The sequence below is a fragment of the Fulvia fulva genome, chromosome 1 (genome assembly GCF_020509005.1).
Source record: "Fulvia fulva chromosome 1, complete sequence".
In the NCBI taxonomy this organism is placed as follows: Eukaryota; Fungi; Ascomycota; class Dothideomycetes; order Mycosphaerellales; family Mycosphaerellaceae; genus Fulvia; species Fulvia fulva.
In genome coordinates, this window is record NC_063012.1 from 3,971,837 (window position 1) to 3,986,857 (window position 15,021).

The following is a 15,021-nucleotide window of genomic DNA, read 5'->3' on the forward strand; positions in this document are numbered from 1 at the left end:
GTTAGCTTCAGGCATCTAAGGCGCTCAAAAGTTACCTTGTCCGGTTAGATTACCTGCCGCATAGGTTTTGCCACCAAATCAAGACCAGACCAGACCCCCACAGCCCTGCCGTGTTCCCGTCAGATTCTGTTTCGCGCGCACTTTGACGTTGGTCGCCGGAGCATTTGTCCCGTCAAGATTCTTATCACGCCGAGTCAAACGTGATTCTTCGCGTGCTGCCGCAATGGCAGTGGCGTCGGCACACGGGCCCGTCCTTGGCCTCAGCCTGGATCTGCGTCTAGCGTGTTCGCAGTTGTGACCGGCAGGGCAACTGCTCTCCTCCCATTGTGCGTCCTCACCACGAACAAGGCTTCAGTGTTTGGTCAGACATCAGGCAACCTGCAGTCGCCATTTTCCGATCATTTTGCTGTGGAACATCCATACTGTAGGCCGTAGAGTACTGAGAGCAGCGAACAGAGGAGCACACCAGCGGCCGTCCACAGCCCGTGGCCCGCATGAGCCAACATCTTTGCTCAGAAGTCCGGCTCTTGCGCAACATCACCCAATGGAGACGAGACAATGTCGACAGTCGGATTCAATCGCTCTTCATGAGATTCGTGATCCAGGAAGTCCATCCAGGCCAAGCTGCTGGGAAACGCCACCAGCATGACTGGACTGGCCATTGACTGAACGAATTGGACTCCCGAGCGTCTCTCCAACCTCTTGCAGTCTACGGAAGGGCAATGCAGAGGGCACAATCATCCATTTCGATGGTCGTATTACTCAACTGTTGACGCGATGCGTTTCTGGCGTGAAAACTGCACTTTGCATTCCACTTCACTTCGATCACGTGACTCTTCGGAGGGTCAGTTTTTCCGAACTGCAGCAGTATAACACAAAGTTCCCCGGAGAGAGCTGGCACGGCTTGAACAATTGACCGTAGCTGCCACTCATCGTCGCAATCAAGCCCAACGAAACAAATGCCGCGGAAGCAATAGATCATGCGACAATGGAGAGCTCGGAAGCGGTCAGAGACGCACACATAAGAAGCGCAATTTCTCGAGTTCCCAATGCTCTTCCTTTCACTTCTACATCTTTGAGTTACACCTGCACTTCTCTCTCGTACAGTCGTAGAGTCTGTCCTCCCACGCCGTCAACACATCCTCCTACAGCTTATTGCAAAGGTACGTGCCGTGCTATTTACCAACTCACGTCCTTCGTTTTGAATCTTTATTCCGTGCTCTTTGCTTTGTTGTGCATCATTTGGCTGCTCATACCAAGCATGACTGACGGTGACGGCAGGCATAAACAACAATCGGGGGCCACAAACACACCATGGCACCTCACGCAAATGACACACATGGCTTTGCCACTGGCATGACAGCAACTCAAATACGCCAAGCACCATCAACGGACTTTGTGGTCGACGCTGCAAACGTCAGCTATGGGCAGGACGACATTCTGAGCAAGTACAACTACCGAACGACCTCGGTCAAGCGTGTAGATGGAAAGTATGTCGCGCAGCCGAAGAACACCGTTTATGACTTCAAGACCAAGCGGCACGTGGGCAAGGTCGGCGTCATGTTGGTCGGCCTTGGAGGTAACAACGGCACGACTGTGACCGCTGGTATCCTGGCCAACCGACGCAAACTGACATGGGAGACTCGAGAGGGTCCTCGAGCTGCCAATTACTACGGCTCCGTGGTCATGAGCTCCACCGTCAAGCTCGGCACAGAAGCAGAGACTGGCGAAGACGTCAACATTCCACTTCAGAGCATGCTTCCTATGGTACACCCCGACGACCTCGTCATTGGAGGATGGGACATCAGCGGTATGGACCTCGCCACAGCCATGGACCGAGCGCAAGTACTTGAGCCGACGCTGAAGTCGCTCGTTAAGAAGGAGATGGCCAACATCAAGCCACTCCCAAGTATCTACTACCCTGACTTCATTGCCGCAAACCAAGGAGATCGCGCTGATAACGTGATACCTGGCTCGAAAGCATCCATGGAGCATGTCGAGCACTTGCGAAAGGACATCCGGGATTTCAAGGCCGACAACGATTTGGATAGAGTTATCATATTATGGACAGCCAACACAGAGCGATACGCAGATATTGTACCTGGAGTGAATGATACCGCCAAGAACTTGATGGACTCCATCGCCGCTGGTAACGAAGAAATTTCGCCTTCGACCGTCTTCGCCGTCGCAAGTATCTTGGAGAACGCCCCCTTCATCAACGGCTCTCCACAAAATACCTTCGTCCCAGGTTGCATCCAGCTGGCAGAACAACACAACGCTTTCATCGGTGGCGACGACTTCAAGTCCGGTCAGACCAAGATGAAGTCCGCCCTCGTCGACTTCCTTATCAACGCCGGCATCAAACTCACGTCCATCGCAAGCTACAACCACCTCGGCAACAACGATGGCAAGAACCTCTCCTCCCAGAAGCAGTTCCGCTCCAAGGAGATCAGCAAGTCCAACGTCGTGGACGACATGGTCGCTGCAAACAACGTCCTCTACAAGAAAGACGAGCACCCAGACCACACCGTCGTCATCAAGTACATGCCTGCCGTCGGCGACAACAAGCGTGCTCTCGATGAGTACTACGCCGAGATCTTCCTTGGTGGTCACCAGACCATCAGCATATTCAACGTATGCGAGGACTCTCTGCTAGCCTCGCCTCTTATCATTGACTTGGTCTTGATTACCGAGCTCATGACCAGGATCCAATGGCGTCACGATGGCGAGGAGCAGTACAAGAACTTTAACAGTGTCCTGAGTGTATTGAGTTACATGCTCAAGGCGCCTTTGACGCCTTCTGGTACACCTGTTGTCAATGCATTGGCTAAGCAGAGGAGTGCTTTAATCAACATTATGCGGGCTTGTGTTGGTCTTGAGCCGGAGAATGACATGACGCTCGAGCACAAGCTGTTCTAAGGATGGAAGTGGTGGTTGTGATGGCGTTTGTGATCGATCTCCGCAAGTTTCAGGACTCAATAGAGTTATACCCATAGAATGAGACAATCGTGGTATAATTGTGACGCACATCCAATTGCTCTACTCCTTTCAAATAACTGACCAACAGGTCTGGTCAAGGCCGCCTTCTCACAGGGGTCTGCCATTAAATTGCCGGACAGCATGATATCTGTACACCTTCGCCGTCTTCACTCGTGTGTCTTTACCGCGCCAGATGAAGAATGCCACAAAAGACAGCATGAGCACCCCGATAGCGCCAATGGTGTTGAAGACATTCGCGGTGCCCACGCCAGCGATCCAAGCAGGCATGGCAAAAACAAAGATTGTGCTGAAGGTGTTCCGTACGAACGTCAAGCCAGTAGGTGCGTCTCCAATGATCTCTGCAACATCGTCAGTACTGTCGTAGCTAGAGCGACAATCGAAGGAAGTGAACCCAGCTGCCAGGCGAAGTCGTTGTAAGCGCAAGCTTCTGCCAGTATGTCTTTCGTGGGATGTTGGGCTTGAGATGGACCACACTGAGGTTCCTGGGTGGTGTATCAAGCTCAACATCCGTGTCAGCGGCCAGCGTCTTCGGTCGTTTCTCCTCGTCGTTGCTGCCACGGGCGTGTCCGGAGTGATCAGGCACATTATTGATACTGCCTTGTCGACCATCGAGGGTTTCGATGTGGGTGAACTTGGTCGCTTCGAAGCCGAAGACAAACATGACCAGCTGTACACCAAACCAGATCGCGCACCACCACCATACCTACCTCCATCTTTGTGACGATGATTGGGAAGGAAAGGGGCGAGGCAAGGGCAAGAGAATGTACACCCTCTCGGCGCGTGCCTCTTGTTGAGCGGAACCTGGGATCCGTCCGTGCCACCACCACCTAGGCTCTAGGTCTAGTCTACAACCGAACTCCGCTCACGATCCACCGCGGCATTCGCAAGCTCCAAGTACGATCCATCAAAGGGCTACCAAGTTAGGTAATGCCATGCGAAAGCAAGATAGCAGACTATAGTGCTTCCAGCTCCTGCTACGTCTGTTCTCTTTGCGATTGACTACTTGCAACATGCTCGCGTTCAGTGGCATGCTGGCCTTCCCGGCACTTCTTTGCCATGCCCGCGACATCACCTTTCCTCCGATCTCCGGCATGCAAACGCCGCTGACTGGCAATGGCGCCAACAATCGAGATCTTGACTTATCCCAGATCATGTTTGCAGGATTGACTACCTACGCGAACCTCCCGTATGTGCACTGTCTTGCCGCCGACGAAGAACACGTTGAACCATATGATATCGCGATTTTGGGAGCGCCTTTCGACACAGGAGTCACAGCCAGACCCGGAGCGAGATTTGGTCCCAATGGCATTCGGCAGGGATCACAATGAATAAGCCCGGATTTCTCCTGGAATGTCTATACTGGCATCTTGATCGTACAATGAGCAAATACCAATAATGGCCGGACCATGTGTAGGCAAGAACGCTTTCCAACAGGGATTGAAAGTCGTTGACTGTGGAGATGCCCCTCTGACCGTCCTAGTACGTCCTTGCAGTTCCCTGTCCACGCTCTCACTGACAGCTGAAAGGACAACACTATCGCCCTCAAACAGCTTGGTAGAGCACACGAGGTAGGAGCCCAGCACAGATTGGATGTCTTCAACTCTGACTTCGTAGATCGTCTCGAATCATAAAGCGAATGCCACTAAGCACGGTATCCCGCGCATCATACTGTAACTCTCGGCGGCGATCATACGACTACGCTGCCAGCATTGAGATCCACATACAACCATTGGGGACCAGTTTCTGTCATTCACTTCGACAGTCATCTAGACACTTGGGATCCCGATGTTCTGGGAGCGGGTCTATCTCATTATGCGTCAGTCCAGTATTGCTCTATTCAACCCGAAGGCTGACTAAGTCTTCGTCGATAGTGGCGTAAACCATGGCACATTCTTGCACATCGCGCATGAGGAGGGTTTAATCAAAAACTCATCGATCCACGCAGGAATCAGAGCGCCAGTCTCGAACAAGAAGTACGATTTCGCCAACGACAAGGCCTGTGGCTTCCACATCCTGAAGGCCCGACATCTCGACAGAATTGGCACTGCCGGCATCATTAAGACGTTGAAGGATCGAGTAGCTGGCTCGAAAGTCTACATTAGTGTCGACATCGGTGTGTACGCCTAGCTTGGCCATGTCAGCGGTTACTGACTGCTACATTTGCAGACGTGCTGGACCCAGCGTATGCGCCAGCGACAGGAACTGCTGAAGTGGGAGGCTGGACCACGAGAGAGCTTTTGACGATCCTGGATGGCCTGAGCGGCATCGAAGTTGTTGGGGCTGATTTCGGTAAGTGAATGTCAACCCAGCTCAAGCAGATTGCACTGTACTATTCTGACTCGCTCAGTCGAGGTCGCACCGATATACGACAGCCCAGGCGAAACTACAGTACTGGCTGCAGCTGAAGTCGTGCATTCGCTCATTCAGCTGATGGCCGATAAGCCTATGGAGTCGATGCGGAAGGACGAACTCTGAAATGAAAGCCGCTAGAGCAATGTGCATGTCGTTGACGTGTTTGCTTGGAGATCGACAGGACTTAGTACAGCAGCTGTCCGCGACGTGACAGCACAGCAGGTTGGCAAAAAGAAGCTCAAATGGTCTATCGGCTTTGTGCTGCTCCTTTCAGCAGACTCCCGAAGAGAAAGTCGGAGGTGGAGGGCTGAGTAGGCTCTCCCTGGAAAGGCTGAACGACTCCGACGCACGTTCAAATGGCAACATGGATAGTAAGCCGCCGTTGCGCTGGCTCGCGTAATTCCTTTATGACCATGTCTCCGCTTGTGTCATGGAACAAGCACGGTTATGAACAAAGTCCTGAAGACTTTACCGTTTGCTGTAGGGTTAAACCTGACGAGCAGTACAATATGTCTCGTCTCACCGAACAGCAGATATGCCAGCGAGATCGACGAGCGCAGTAAGATCAGCATGCCTCCAAAAAGATCATCAGCTCAGCCAGGTAATCCACCTCCCAACAGTCGCAGAACTACGAGAGCTGCTACAGCAAGCCAGAGAACTGCATTCGCGGCTTCTGGAAAGACTGCGGCCGGCGTAGGACCGCCAATGCTCAAGACACAATCACAGCCGAAATCCACCGCGCCCACGCCTACGCCTGCAACGAAGCCGAGAGCGACTACGTTGACAACAGAGAATGCACTATCAGGACTCCTACCACCTGAAACCCGTTTCTCAACTGGAGTCATCGAAGCACTTGTCGCTCCACGACCAGTACCTTCTCACCAAGCCAGTGTAGCCATCAAAGGTTGTATTCTTCTGCATGGTCCTCGGGCTATCCGCAAGTACAGCAACGATTTGGAGAATGATAATGAACGACTTGAACTCCAAAGGCTCAAAGCTGTTACAGATCCACGTGCAGCGGTCCCTATACCTCATCAAAGAGAGCCCGAGAAGACGACGGATCTTGACCATGGCGACTACGGCGACCTCGGAGGGTCTCGTCATCATAGTGGTCACTCACTGGGCGACGAGACCGATGACAACATAGACGATCGTCACGTTCAGCCGAATTACGACAAGGGCAAAAAGCCAGTGCACAAAGCCAACACTGCTCAAGACGCTGAGGAGCCAGGTGACACTCGCAGTGGCTTCCGCTTCGATGACCCAGCTGGTCGTGGGAGTCAGCAGTGTGAGGGCAGCAATCGCAAAGACAATGGCGGTGTTTCTCCTCTTCTGTCTGTCCCAATAGACGGTCCAGAAAAGGACTCTCCTACTGGCGTGGACACCATAGGGGCTGACATGGCTCCATCCCTGAGTATCCTGAAAGAAGACCATTCGGCGTCCAAGAAACGCAAGAGCCAAGTAGCTACTGATCAACGACCTGAGGTGGGAACGACCGATGGATCAGAACAGCAGAGCCCGACAAAACGAGCCCGTCATTCAGGCCAAGGTAAAGCCGAAGAAGCTCAGCAGCCACCAGTCTTACGCTCTGAGCCTATGGATCAAGCTCGGCTTACATCTTCTGCTGAACAAATGTCTCGCAAAGGCCACTTGGCTAAGAAGGGAGACCATCGTGTTGAAGACTCTGTTAAGGGCGGCCCTACACAGTCGGTTGGGACTTCAAGCATGTATTCTCCCAGTGAATACGAGAAGATCTACGAAATAGCGGGCTTTAGATAGTACTGTGGCTCTGGTCATGAGGTAGAGATTGTGTTGAAGGTAGATGCTGTGCCTTTTGTAAGATCGAGGACGCCAAGCCTTGCACAGATGTTGGACGTAGTCAAAACAAGTCCAGGATGTCTCAGGCTACCGACGATCACTCTGATCAGCGCAACGAGGTGCATGAGATTGAGGCATCAGCTGCATCGCCGGCGAAGGAGGAGAAACGTGGTGGAAAGAACAAGTAGAAGCGGAAATGTGAAAGTGAGTCGCAGTCGACGTCGGTAAATTGCCTGCAGTACTCGAAAGAGCAGAGGTCTTTTGATACACGTTCTGAGCCAAAGTCTGCCCGCAGTCTTCTGCTTGACGCGGAGTTTGCGTTCTGCATCGATAACAACCTTTCTGTAATCCTTCATCTGAGCCAAGCTCTATGCTGTGTTCACCTTTGCTGTCTGCATTCTTCGATATAGTCAGGACTGCCATCCTTAGCCAGATGCTGCTGAAATCATCCTTTCGCAGGCTGTCCTCTCGAGAACAGAGCATCGACCTTATCAAACTGCGCAAAAAGTTTCACGAAAGGCGAAGCAGCACTCGCCAGAGCTGCGCGTCTCTTCGTACCCTTCATTTCCTCAAGCTCACCGCCCAGCTGTTTCCACCACGAGCCCTTGAAGCCTTGATCTTTCGCCTTGATGTATGGAATCAGATCGGTGTCCCATCTGCTGTTCTCGTTGACTGCAAATTCGAAGATCCAGCGACACCAGTTCTCTGCGTTGTTGCAAGCGTCCACGAAGTGTTGGCCTGGGTTGTCGTACTTGCCCTTGAAGCCATCGACTGTGACGGTGCCTGATAGTGTGTCTCTGATGCTCTTCATCCATGAGCCAATCTGAGCAACCTGGAGGTCAAGTGATGGTAGTGATGGGAGCGGATTGTCGGAGGAGTAGAATTTGAGTGGTGCTGATGCGCTTCCGACGGACTGAACGTTGACCGATGGGCGGGTGCCGTTGCCAGTGGGCTGGTTCAAAGGAGGACTGGAAGATGCTGGCGCTGCGCCTCATGCAATGTTGTTCGTCTCGACATTGGTGTATGAGCCAAAGGGTGGGCCAGTGGCATGGCCGGTGCCTTTCTGCTGAGTCGGCACCCAAGCAGGCAAGTCGTTCTCATGATCCCATTCGAAGAGCGAATGGTAGGATCCATCGCGGATGTCCAGAAGGCAGCGGCACCCATCTTGAGGCTGTATCTCGAAGATGTATTGCACGCGGCGCGCGAGGCAATACCCCAACACATTCAGCTTGCCATCGACCCCAAGGGTCTTCATCTTGACCTTCTCACCAGGAGTGAGATGGAAGGAGTCGAAGCGCACATATGCTGGACCTGGTGGAGCTGGAGGCGGCATGCGTGGCAGAGCCAGATGAGCCTCGTAGAGGGGGATGGGGCCCCATACGATGTTGCCCATTGCATCGCGCGGTAGCGTGCCGCGAAGTTTTCTGCTGGTCATGGCGACCGGAGGCTGCATTGGCGGAGAAGGTGGCGGTGGAGGGAGAGTGCTGGCGGTGGCGCGGCGAGCACTTCGATGCTCGACCAGAGCACTTGCGGCGGTGGTGTAGGCTGCCATCTTGTCCTGGTGCCTCTTGGTGAATTCGAGGTCTTCTCTCGCATATTCGCGCTGAGCGCGATGGTCGTCGGTGAAGGCATAGAATGCCGCGAGACTGACGCGGCCGGCACGGTACTCTCAAACATAAAACTCCCATTTGAGGCCTCGCCTCCATTGCTTCAGCTGCTTCTGGTGCTTTCGGCTGGTGACGTCGCCTTGCGGAATGGCTTCGTCGAAGAGTATGGCCAGTATCAATGGCGAGTCCGGGAAAGAGCCGATGATACCGCAGTTGACAGAATCGCGAAAGAAGTCGGAGGCGGAGTCCAGAACAGCAGAGACGACAGAGAGGTTGGAGAGGCGGCGGGCGACAGGAAGCAGAAGAGAGCAGACGAGGAGGAGCGGCAGAAGAGTGCAGAAGTAGATGGCCAAATAGAGAGCCAGCTCTATTGGAAGCGCCATGGTGATGATCGCGTCGAGCAGTGGATGCTGTTGGTGGTGTTGGTGATGTCTAGTGGTCGTGGTGGTGTCTGCTGTATGCTCTGCTGTCGTCTTGGTGTTCAGAAAGAAGTTGAAGAAAGCGTACGAAAGAGAAATATAAGTATCTACGCCTCACAATAGCAGATACACAATAGAACGAAAAGTCGCCTTCGAGGTGAGGTGTACAATAGTAGAGCGTCAATAGAGCGCCCCATAGCGATTGTGACAATGCAGCCAACAATAGCTACGCTGAGCAGCTGTGCAAACCTCTCTTGATCATGATCGTAGTGCATGTAGCCTGTATTGTCGCTTCGTACCGTTCATTGTACGGTCGCTGCGTGCTATTGTCACCCGCCATGCTATAGTGAAGACTGCGGTATTGTCAGATCAGTCGTGCTGTTCGAGCAATAGGAAGGGAACAATAACAGTCGTGCTGCTGTTCAGTGTATTGTCGCTTCGTGCTATTGTTGTGCTCGAGTTTCCAATGAAGACTACGGCACCGTGGAATCAGCTGTGGCATTGAGGCGGGAGCGAAGGAGGAGATAGCATCAATGGCGTGCAGCGTATTGTGGCTTCGTGCTAGTCTATGAGAATCCCTGACATCTAGGCGAGACTGCGGCATTGATGGATCCTTGGCATCGTTGGAGCGCAAGTGAGGATGAAATATCGTCCCCGCGACCTCGATGTTGGCACATGAGGTCGGAAAAACACCTGCCCGTGCACGTGATCTTTGTACCATGATCGACCAATCACATCATCGCATTTGTCGACATGTCATTCCAGAACGACATCTCCAGGATTCCATTTCACCTCACTTCCAACATCGATATACAAAGATGGCAGGCAAATTCGAGCCGAAGCACAAAGTCGACTTGGACCCACCCAAGGACGACATCATCAGCGTGGACCATCTTGCCAAATGTGATGGTTCGTGCAGCGCAGCCAAACAGTGCTAGACTAGGGTTGGAGACATGCTGATGTCGTACAGGAAAGCACGAAGGCTTTCCGACGTATGTTGCGATCAAGGTCCGTGAAACCCATACTGATGTGGATGATGACGTGAGGGTAGGATGTTGATGTTGACCTTTCCGATGTAGGGAACGATCTTTGATGTTACTGGGAATAAGGCGTATGGGCCGGAGGGGAGTTATAAAGGTAAGATCGCGGTCCATGTGGCCTTTCGGAGATGCAGTCTGACTATGTCGTGCAAAAGTGTTCGCCGGCAGAGACGCGTCTCGAGCTCTAGCACAATCCTCCCTCAAAGACGAGGAGTGTCGGCCAGATTGGTACGATCTATCACCCGAGCACAAGAAAGTCCTGAATGATTGGTACACTTTCTTCAGCAAGCGGTACAACATCAAGGGAAAAGTTGAGGGCGCACAGAACACTGGCGAGGACCAGCCAGAAGAAGAGAAGCTGTGAGGTTAAATGATTGACTTAATCATTGTATGTACGTGTGTGTGCATTACAGAAGCAAAGCAGGCAAGCATGGCATTTCCCTTCCCCAAACCCCAGAACGCAGCAGAATCGCAAGAAAAACAGCACTCAATGGGGTATGTCCGTCATCTAACGCCTTCCGAACGCTCAAAGTTGCCTGCGCAATCGTGTATATCATTCAATTCGTTCATGTTCGTGGTTGTGTCTGTGGTTGCGGACGCAATCTTGGTCTCATAGACGCAGCTGTGCCTGCTGAGCACGACGCATCATAGCTTGTTGGCCGCATTGCTGACAGATTTGGTTGGCGCTGATCCACTCTCGCTTGATCTGCCAGGCGCCGAAGCAGGCGTGGTTGGGGTCATTACGAGCGAAGTGGCAGTGCTTGATCAGACGACGGCCGGCGTGGCCGCAGTGGAAGTGGATGACTTCGAACTGAGTGAAAGTCAGATCTGGTTCATAAATGTACAAGTCGGATGAGGTTGCTTACTTGGCACATGTTGGTGTCCGTGAAGATGTGGATCTTGCTACACAGGTTGGATTGGGTTCTGCTGGTTAAGCATGAGTATTGCTCTCTGCACATTCTTGCTTGATACTGACTTACCCGCAGGAGACTGGTTGGTCGGAGCAAGTACAACTATAGCAACGAGCCACCAAACGTCAATTACCTCCCGCACAGATGAGTAGACACAACGCGAGTCCAGAAAACAGAAGTTGAAGAAGTGAGGAGATGGATGGTGGTTGAGGAGTTCAATGCCCAACGTTCGAGGCTACACCAGCAGCTTTATGCTCTCGACAACGACTATGACAGAAGCACACACATGTCGTAGCTCATAACAGTCTCCACCCACTCCATGACAGGTCTCTCTGCCGCATCCTTGCCCTGTTGGCTCGACCAAGCATCTACACTGCTCACAAGCTTGGACAACATACCGACCAGGTCTCGATGACTCCAGATGCGTCACTGGACACGACGAGCACAATCTTTGGTTGAGCTCCCCATGCCATGCCTGCCATCTTCACGAAGAGACAATTGCGGTTGCGAGCTGCGGAGCAGTGTGATACAAGCGTCTGCGCATCAGTCCATTCAGTCTTGCTCAATTCTCAAAAGATGACACAAGATCATGAGAACCAGAAGGCAGCCTTGGTTCTCGAGCAGCAGCAAGTCCGCTTATATGCTATCTATCACTTTTACATCGCTCTTCCGCTCAGTTTCGGGTGACAATGCATTGTTCTTGCAGTTCTCGGGATCATCTTGAACATCCCGTCTCTTGACAGCCCGCGCAAGACCAAGCCGTCGTCGCACGGTGTGTGCATTGACAGCAAGAGAGGATGTCGTACATAGGCTCGCACAAGCGTCGTCCGTGCTTCCCCTAGCCCGGTACTCAGCTCGAGCCTGGCGTCTGCGCTTTGCCGAGTCTCGGCAAGATGCAGCACGGCGTGAGTTGCCGTGCCGGATGCTTCCGCCGTGCCCCTGGGGGTTGTTAGGCGCTCGAGCTGGTCTGAGCTGGTCGCACAGAAGTCGGGATCCTCGTCGGCGTTCGGTATCAGATATGACAGAATGCACAAGCAGGCAGAAAAAAGATTGCACCCTTGACATCGTGGGCCAAACCGTATCGATTTCTCCCGCGCAGAGTTTGGAACCATCCCACGTCCACGCTTCGACTGTGCTCGCGTCATTGGCGAGGAATGCATTTCACAGCGCTGCAAGCGATTCAGTGTGTCATTGCTGTGCGCACATAGACGGTTGTTGACGTGTAAGGTGCGATCTGTGTGTACTTCTGCCGATGGCCTGACTTACTGCGGTGCATGCGCAACACTCGCTGCATCGATGCCTTACTTGCCGCCTTTCCTATTCTTCCTCATCGCACGCTTTCTGCCTATGATCTGGTTACGCCGAGCCAGCTTTTCATCAATCGGCTTCTTCGGCTCCTTCTTAGCCTTGTCCGACTCTGGAGCCTTCTGTGCGCTCTCGGGTGCTCTCTTGCGCTTCCGCGAACCCGGCTTCTCATGCTTGGCGGGTCTCTTAGATGGTTTCGAAGCAGTGTCACCATCCTTGACAACCGTGCCGTCCTGGACAGCACGGCTTCGTTCGCGGGCCTTCTTCTCGCTGTCGTTCCTGCGCATAACCACCTGCGCGTTCTCGATCGCAAATTCCACAATCAATCTCTTCTTGCGATCCTGCATGTCTTCTCGGCTCAGCTTGCCCTGTCCGTCCTTGACCTGGTAGCCTATTGCGTGGCCGTTCAACCACCGCAGACCCTGAAGCGCATTCCGGTGAGTGTAGTATTCGATGAAGCCGTACCCACGGCTGCGGCCAGCACCAGTCTCTTCGCTGACTTTGCTTCCACCAGCGCTCTCGAACACGACCTTAGCTTGCTTCACAATGCCCTTGCCTTTCTTCTTGCGAGCCAAATCCGCTTCTCGCATCTCTTCGCCTCCGCGGGACACCTCTTCCTTGGAGAGTTGCTGTCTCAGACCCGCTTTCACATCCGTAGCAAAACCGACGACCGCTTCACGCGCGAGCTGCTTGAGTGCCTTGGAATCGATGGAACGTGGTAGGTTGCGAACAGACAGACGAGTGAGACTCAGATTGAGGGACGGATTGCTCTCGATGAGAGCCTTACGTTGCTTTGCGCTGGCCTCGCGCATAGCCTGTTCTGACGGTGGCAGCGGTTGCCATAACTTCGAGTTCGATGGTATGCTTCCTTCCGAAAGCAGATACAGTCGGCGCTTGTCGGTATCGCGCTTGTACCGACTCGCCACACCCTCTTCGGTCAATCTGCCAGCTTCCGATTTGTCTACTGCCCTCGAGACCTGCACCACTCGACCATCCAATGTGTACTGGCCGGTGGGGTCTTGGTCCTCATTCTGCAGTATCGAGCGTGTTTGCAATGCAGGTTGTCCGTCCTTGCTACTCTTGTCCGCAGATGGCGCTGGGATTCGTGCTGGGGCATTTCGTATGCATGCGTCGGCGTCCTCTTTCCTGTAGAAGCACACGAAGCCAGTGCCTTTGGAGCGCTCGGTCCCATAGTCCATGACTACTCTCGCGTATCGTGTGCTGCCGAACTGCGAGAAGTGATCTTCGAGGTCCTCGTCCGTGCATGTGAAAGGCAGATTGCGAACAAAGATCGTAGAAGACCGGTCATCTGGTTGCCGGGGCTCTCGCTCCTCCTCTTCGTCCATGTCGAGGTCTTCCTCATCTGGCTCATCTTCGTCGCTGCCTCCACCTTCGCTGCCGTCCTCTTCTGCGTCTGAAACGTCCTGATCAATGTGCTCCTCATCGGCACCACCCAGAGTAACACCGCCACCTGCCTCCTCTGCCTCCTCTTCCTGCTCCTCACTCTCATTCGCTGCCCCCTGGTAAGCGTTCTTCTCCACAGCCCAATCAACAGCTAGTGTCCTTCCATCGATCTCCTGCCCATTGACGCCCTCGATCGCTTTCTCCGCAGCCTTCCGTCCTCGCATCACAACAAATCCGAAGCCAGCCATCAATCCAGGTCCCTTCTTGGGAATATACGCTTTCTTGACCTTTCCGAAGCTCAAGAAGACCTTCTCGAGATCCCGATCTCGCTTGATGCTCCATGGCAGATTCCTCACAATGAGCTTTGTCTGCTGCGGCGCTTCCTGCTTCTTTCCATGCTTCTCATGCCCGCCCTCGCCTTCACGCTGTCTGGGCTCGGCGATCTCGATGCGGAGCTTGCGACCGTCCAGGACATGGCCGTTGAACTCTTGCTTCGCTTTCGCAGCATCCTCGGCGTCTGCGAACGTCACGAAGCCGTATCCTTTGCACTCTTTCTTCTCATTGTCGATTACGGCGACAGCGTGCTTGATGGGGTATGACTCGGAAAAGAGGTCGGTGAGAGTCTCGGAAGTGGCCGTGGGCGGTAAGGAGCGGACAAAGAGAGATCGCTTTTGCTGGACGGCTTTCTCTTGCGCTTCTGCAGATGTTTCGGTTGCTGCCTGAGGTGTGTCTTCTACGCTGTCGTCGTGCTGTTCAACAGTGACAGCGCTGCCGTTCGACAGCCTCTGCTTTTTCCTTGCAGGACCCATTATCTCTGGCTGAAGACTCGTGTCTGTGTTGCTTCTTGATGTGTTCAGAGCTATCCATAAATTTCAAAGTAGAGTCCACGCTAAAGAGATTAGATCATATCACGACCCTTGACTGGCTGGCAACGGCAGAACGCTAAGTAATGTTCGCAGATGCAAATAAGCTGCTCACCTCAACGAAAATACATTTAGTCTGGATGTAACGAGCTGTATATGGAGTAAGTGCTGAAACTGTGACCAGGCATATGGTAGTAGAAGAGACTTCTTTGTCGCGATTGCACAGTTGACATGATGAGCTTTTCTTGCTAATGCTGGCCCTCGAAGCTCTATGGTCTAGTCGCATGATACAGCTACTGTAC

General features: G+C 53.2%; 10 protein-coding genes across 10 annotated transcripts; 5 read left to right on the plus strand and 5 right to left on the minus strand.

Annotated features, from left to right (window-relative positions):
- Nucleotides 1-1,314: 1,314 nt before the first annotated feature.
- Nucleotides 1,315-2,919, plus strand: CLAFUR5_00802 (Inositol-3-phosphate synthase; the record flags this gene model as incomplete). The annotated part of the gene is made up of 1 exon (XM_047899950.1): nt 1,315-2,919. The coding sequence occupies one exon, from the start codon at nt 1,315-1,317 to the stop codon at nt 2,917-2,919; it is 1,605 nt and encodes a 534-aa protein (XP_047755352.1).
- A 168-nt stretch (nt 2,920-3,087) lies between these two features.
- Nucleotides 3,088-3,661, minus strand: CLAFUR5_00803 (uncharacterized protein; the record flags this gene model as incomplete). The annotated part of the gene is made up of 2 exons (XM_047899951.1): nt 3,088-3,336; nt 3,392-3,661. 2 exons carry the CDS (start codon nt 3,659-3,661, stop codon nt 3,088-3,090), a joined length of 519 nt encoding a protein of 172 aa, XP_047755353.1.
- A 349-nt stretch (nt 3,662-4,010) lies between these two features.
- Nucleotides 4,011-4,328, plus strand: CLAFUR5_00804 (Putative agmatinase 2; the record flags this gene model as incomplete). The annotated part of the gene is made up of 1 exon (XM_047899952.1): nt 4,011-4,328. One exon carries the CDS (start codon nt 4,011-4,013, stop codon nt 4,326-4,328), a length of 318 nt encoding a protein of 105 aa, XP_047755358.1.
- Nucleotides 4,329-4,395: 67 nt separating this feature from the next.
- CLAFUR5_00805 (Putative agmatinase 1) lies at nt 4,396-5,475 on the plus strand (the record flags this gene model as incomplete). The annotated part of the gene is made up of 6 exons (XM_047899953.1): nt 4,396-4,479; nt 4,559-4,568; nt 4,648-4,816; nt 4,872-5,113; nt 5,167-5,289; nt 5,348-5,475. 6 exons carry the CDS (start codon nt 4,396-4,398, stop codon nt 5,473-5,475), a joined length of 756 nt encoding a protein of 251 aa, XP_047755359.1.
- Nucleotides 5,476-5,799: 324 nt separating this feature from the next.
- CLAFUR5_00806 (uncharacterized protein) lies at nt 5,800-7,131 on the plus strand (the record flags this gene model as incomplete). Its single annotated transcript, XM_047899954.1, has 1 exon — nt 5,800-7,131. The coding sequence occupies one exon, from the start codon at nt 5,800-5,802 to the stop codon at nt 7,129-7,131; it is 1,332 nt and encodes a 443-aa protein (XP_047755356.1).
- Nucleotides 7,132-7,615: 484 nt separating this feature from the next.
- Nucleotides 7,616-8,722, minus strand: CLAFUR5_00807 (uncharacterized protein; the record flags this gene model as incomplete). Its single annotated transcript, XM_047899955.1, has 2 exons — nt 7,616-8,122; nt 8,186-8,722. 2 exons carry the CDS (start codon nt 8,720-8,722, stop codon nt 7,616-7,618), a joined length of 1,044 nt encoding a protein of 347 aa, XP_047755357.1.
- A 117-nt stretch (nt 8,723-8,839) lies between these two features.
- On the minus strand, nt 8,840-9,160 carry CLAFUR5_00808 (uncharacterized protein; the record flags this gene model as incomplete). The annotated part of the gene is made up of 1 exon (XM_047899956.1): nt 8,840-9,160. The coding sequence occupies one exon, from the start codon at nt 9,158-9,160 to the stop codon at nt 8,840-8,842; it is 321 nt and encodes a 106-aa protein (XP_047755360.1).
- Nucleotides 9,161-9,915: 755 nt separating this feature from the next.
- Nucleotides 9,916-10,600, plus strand: CLAFUR5_00809 (putative steroid-binding protein 3; the record flags this gene model as incomplete). Its single annotated transcript, XM_047899957.1, has 4 exons — nt 9,916-10,105; nt 10,167-10,204; nt 10,276-10,333; nt 10,392-10,600. The coding sequence occupies 4 exons, from the start codon at nt 9,916-9,918 to the stop codon at nt 10,598-10,600; spliced, it is 495 nt and encodes a 164-aa protein (XP_047755361.1).
- A 246-nt stretch (nt 10,601-10,846) lies between these two features.
- Nucleotides 10,847-11,111, minus strand: CLAFUR5_00810 (uncharacterized protein; the record flags this gene model as incomplete). Its single annotated transcript, XM_047899958.1, has 2 exons — nt 10,847-11,047; nt 11,103-11,111. The coding sequence occupies 2 exons, from the start codon at nt 11,109-11,111 to the stop codon at nt 10,847-10,849; spliced, it is 210 nt and encodes a 69-aa protein (XP_047756479.1).
- A 1,337-nt stretch (nt 11,112-12,448) lies between these two features.
- CLAFUR5_00811 (uncharacterized protein) lies at nt 12,449-14,665 on the minus strand (the record flags this gene model as incomplete). Its single annotated transcript, XM_047899959.1, has 1 exon — nt 12,449-14,665. The coding sequence occupies one exon, from the start codon at nt 14,663-14,665 to the stop codon at nt 12,449-12,451; it is 2,217 nt and encodes a 738-aa protein (XP_047756478.1).
- Between the last annotated feature and the right edge of the window lie 356 nt (nt 14,666-15,021).